Source organism: Notothenia coriiceps, unplaced genomic scaffold (genome assembly GCF_000735185.1).
Source record: "Notothenia coriiceps isolate Sejong01 unplaced genomic scaffold, NC01 NC01_scaffold00028044, whole genome shotgun sequence".
Lineage (NCBI taxonomy): Eukaryota > Metazoa > Chordata > Actinopteri > Perciformes > Nototheniidae > Notothenia > Notothenia coriiceps.
In genome coordinates, this window is record NW_011360745.1 from 1 (window position 1) to 3,690 (window position 3,690).

A 3,690-nucleotide genomic window follows, 5' to 3' on the forward strand; every position below is an offset into this window, starting at 1 on the left:
AAGGCCCTGACACACCAGGCCGAAATTGGCCGTTTTCGTTAGTCGGACGACGAAGCGTGCCCTGTCGCCCAAACTCAATTTGGGCGCCGGCCACAGGCAGTCGGACAAAAAAATCACTCTGATTGGCTGTTCAGCTAGCGAATCAGTGCATGAGAAGCGAAACCGTTGCTTGCAACACTCCTATGGCTGATAGCTCCAGTACCGCACGAAACATGTTTTCGATGGACAAGAGTGAAAATGGAACGCACACGCTATTGTTTGTTTAGATCACGCAGTCTGTTCTTCTTCTCTGTCTTCTGGTTGTTTCCTCTTTTGAATGACGAATACACACTACCGCCGCCTGCTGGTAAGGAGAGTTATGGCCACTCACGCATGCGCAGTTCGTACGTACTCGGCTGAAGTCTTTGCGATGTGTTCCAGTGCGACACATGGCCAAGACGCAGGAGAACACGCCGACGCAACAGTCAGCGTCGGCATCGGCGAGCTCTCTGGTGACTGCTTGGTGTGTCAGGGCCTTTAGACTTTCATCGACATAACTAAACTGTAGCTATGCACACATGACAATAAAAGCCTTGAAAAAGTAGGCCAATGCAAACAAGAAATTAAACACATTTTCACAAAACTTTTCCCGTTTCTTGTGCTGTCCTTCCTTCAGATGTTGAGTGGTTTGGCATCGAACACAGGACTTTTTCTGGAGTAATCATAAGCTTGGATTGGACGATTGGAAATATTCTTCTGGTTGGCATTGCGTACTTTATAAAAGACTGGAGGATGCTCATCTTGGCAGTGACTTCTCCCTTGATACTCGCCCTGATTGCTTGGAGGTATTAGAGCTTCATATCTTACTGAAACTGAATCCTATGAGCAGTCATGGAGACATTTAACGCACCATGCTTGTGTTTTACAGATGGCTTCCAGAGTCTGCCAGGTGGCTGCTGGCAAACGGGAAGGCGGACGCCGCTCATTATTACGTAACGCAATGTGCCAAGACTAACAACAGAACCAAGGTCATGGCCACCGTCACATCTGCGGTACGTTGATCTTCTTTGTTGTCATTTGTGTCTCTTTGTGGTCATTGTGTCTGTCTTTGTATAATTCTGTCCCCTTTTAAAGTAATTCTGTGTCTCTTTGTACCCAATTTACTGCCTCTTTACGGTTATTGTCTCTTTGCAATATATTTTAGTCTATGTATCATTGTGTGGTTCTTGGTAACCTTTTGTTTCTCTTGGTATCCGTCTACAAACGTTAAATGAAAATGTCAGAATAAGAGAAAACACTGTAAATTAACAGCTTGTGTTTGTTTGCTTTCTCACAGGATTTACTGCAATCTGCTCAAGTTGAAAACAGAGAAAATAAATACAGCATTGTGGATCTTTTCAAGACCCCAAATATCCGGAAACTCTCCATATGCTTAGGAATAGTATGGTGAGTGTCAATGTCAAGATGTTGGGGAAGCCATTTGGGAAGTATTATAATCTGCTTTTGTTCTGAGAGTTAAAGAAGAAGATCAATACCCAGACAGCAATAAGCTGAAAGAAGGGGAAACGAGCTAGCCTGATTCTGTCCAAAGTAAAAAAAGATTTAACAAAATGTGGCTTTGACATTTCTGATTGTGTATGATATACAAAAGCCAGATAAAACATGTTGAGCCTTGGAGGTGTCGGCAGGTGGATTTTGAGCTTGTGGCAGAGCCAGGTTAGCTGTTACTTTTATTTATTGTTTATGCGCTAAGCTAAGCCTGGCTTTTAAATTGATTTAACGATCAGAAAGAAAGCAAATAACAGACTATTTCATATTATGTGCAATATGGTTTATGATGATTGATGATACTGAAAGCACTGAACTAATCAAGCTGAGGTTCAATTTGAAAAGAAAGTCTCATTACTTTGTTCCATTTTTCTAGGTATGGAGTTGCCTTCACATACTACGGGATAAGTCTGAATATCACTGGGTTCGGACTAAACCCATATCTCACACAATTCATATTTGCATCCATCGAAATGCCCATGAAGATCGGTGTGTATTTCTACCTGGAGAAAATTGGCCGAAGGTCCGGTGAGGTGGGAGCCCTGCTGACGACGGGGCTCTGCCTCTTCATCAACTTATTCGTTACACAAGGTAATTCTTGTCAACGTATCTGAGGATTATCTTTGACAGATATCTGAACTAGGGGCTGTTAACGCTCAAGATACATCTGGAAGCCTTAAAGCATTAGAAAAAATGAATGCAAATGAATCGCATTACCAAGTTTGACCCGAGAGCCTGGGACCTAAGATCTTCATCGACATAACTACACTGTAGCTATGTACGAATGACAATACAAGCCTTGAATCTTGAGCCGCTCCTGTACTTCCACTGCGGAGATGTTCAGCATGATTTGCATGGCAGTGAAAAGGCAAGGAAAGCAGAGGAATTAGCTCAAGCTACATGTTTTGTATAAACCGTTGAACCATCACTGTCTCTGTGTCACGGCACAACTGATGCATGACAAATTTGGGTTTTAAACGTTTTGAAGCCACAGGAGGTTAGGTGACGGTGTGACAAAAACGTATGACTTAGAACTTCGGCTGACTTTCCAGAAAAAACTAATAAATCATAAATCCAAATATCACTTTTGTGATCAGGCAATCGCCGAAAGTACGATGAGAGAAATAATGAGCTGAATGTTGCGCCATCAATACTTTAAACAATGTGCCAAATAATGAGATCTACTCATGCGCTTAATTCTGTGTCTAAATCGAAATACTGAAGGCCATCCACTATCAAACCCAAAAACAGATAAGCGTCTGTATTAAATCACAAGAATCTCTTAACAGTGCTTAAAATATTAGTTACAAATAACGCTATAACTCAAATATGTCATATGTCCATAAATCAGCTGTTAATGGCTCCAACAATCGACCTTTAGGTGTGGTGAATGACTTCTTTCATTCACCCCCCCCCCCAAATATCCCAATATACAAGTTAATAAAAACCTTGTGATTAATCATGATCATTCACAGATTTTATGTTTTGATATTTCCCCTCAGATAAGTGGATCGTTCGTACTGTGGTGGCCGTCCTGGGTAAATCGTTGTCTGAAGCCTCGTTCACCATTCTGTTCCTCTACACAACTGAACTCTTCCCTACAGTCGTACGGTGAGAACAAATCCTTTTTCTTATTCTACTAGTTGAATATTAACAACACAGACATTTAATGAAACAGACAATCAAACAAAATGAGTAGAAGCGGGAAGGCAGAAAGCTTATAAAGAAAATAGGGACCCGATTATTATGGCATTTTAACTGCAAACCTCGGATGTAGGTTTCCATGTTTGTATGTATATAAATACACACAGAAATAAACAATTCTATATATATATACACACGTACACATATACATACACCCATTTCCTGTTGCGAACTTCAGACACGAGGCAGTTGCACTCAAATGCACGACTCCAGGAGGTAAAGACATACTCTAATTAAAAAAAAATGCAAAGAAAATCTCAGGATAAGTAAACGCACAAAAAACAACACTCCTCATGAGGTGAGAAAATACTTGATGTATGAAAACAACTGCTGACTACTGACACTTTGTGATGTCATAATGTTTTTTTGGTTGTGTAACCATTAGCCAATCACCAACCAAGGTACCCCCCCCCCACCTTATCACCTGAATCTCCTCCTAGAGCAGGGGTTCCCAAAGTG

At 41.2% G+C, this 3,690-nt stretch overlaps 1 protein-coding gene across 1 annotated transcript; it reads left to right on the plus strand.

Moving 5' to 3' along the window:
* Positions 1-636: 636 nt before the first annotated feature.
* On the plus strand, positions 637-3,162 carry LOC104957924 (solute carrier family 22 member 7-like; the record flags this gene model as incomplete). The annotated part of the gene is made up of 5 exons (XM_010785600.1): positions 637-824; positions 908-1,031; positions 1,316-1,425; positions 1,904-2,118; positions 3,030-3,162. Coding segments are annotated over 5 exons (750 nt in total), but the record flags the coding sequence as incomplete, so codon positions are not given.
* Between the last annotated feature and the right edge of the window lie 528 nt (positions 3,163-3,690).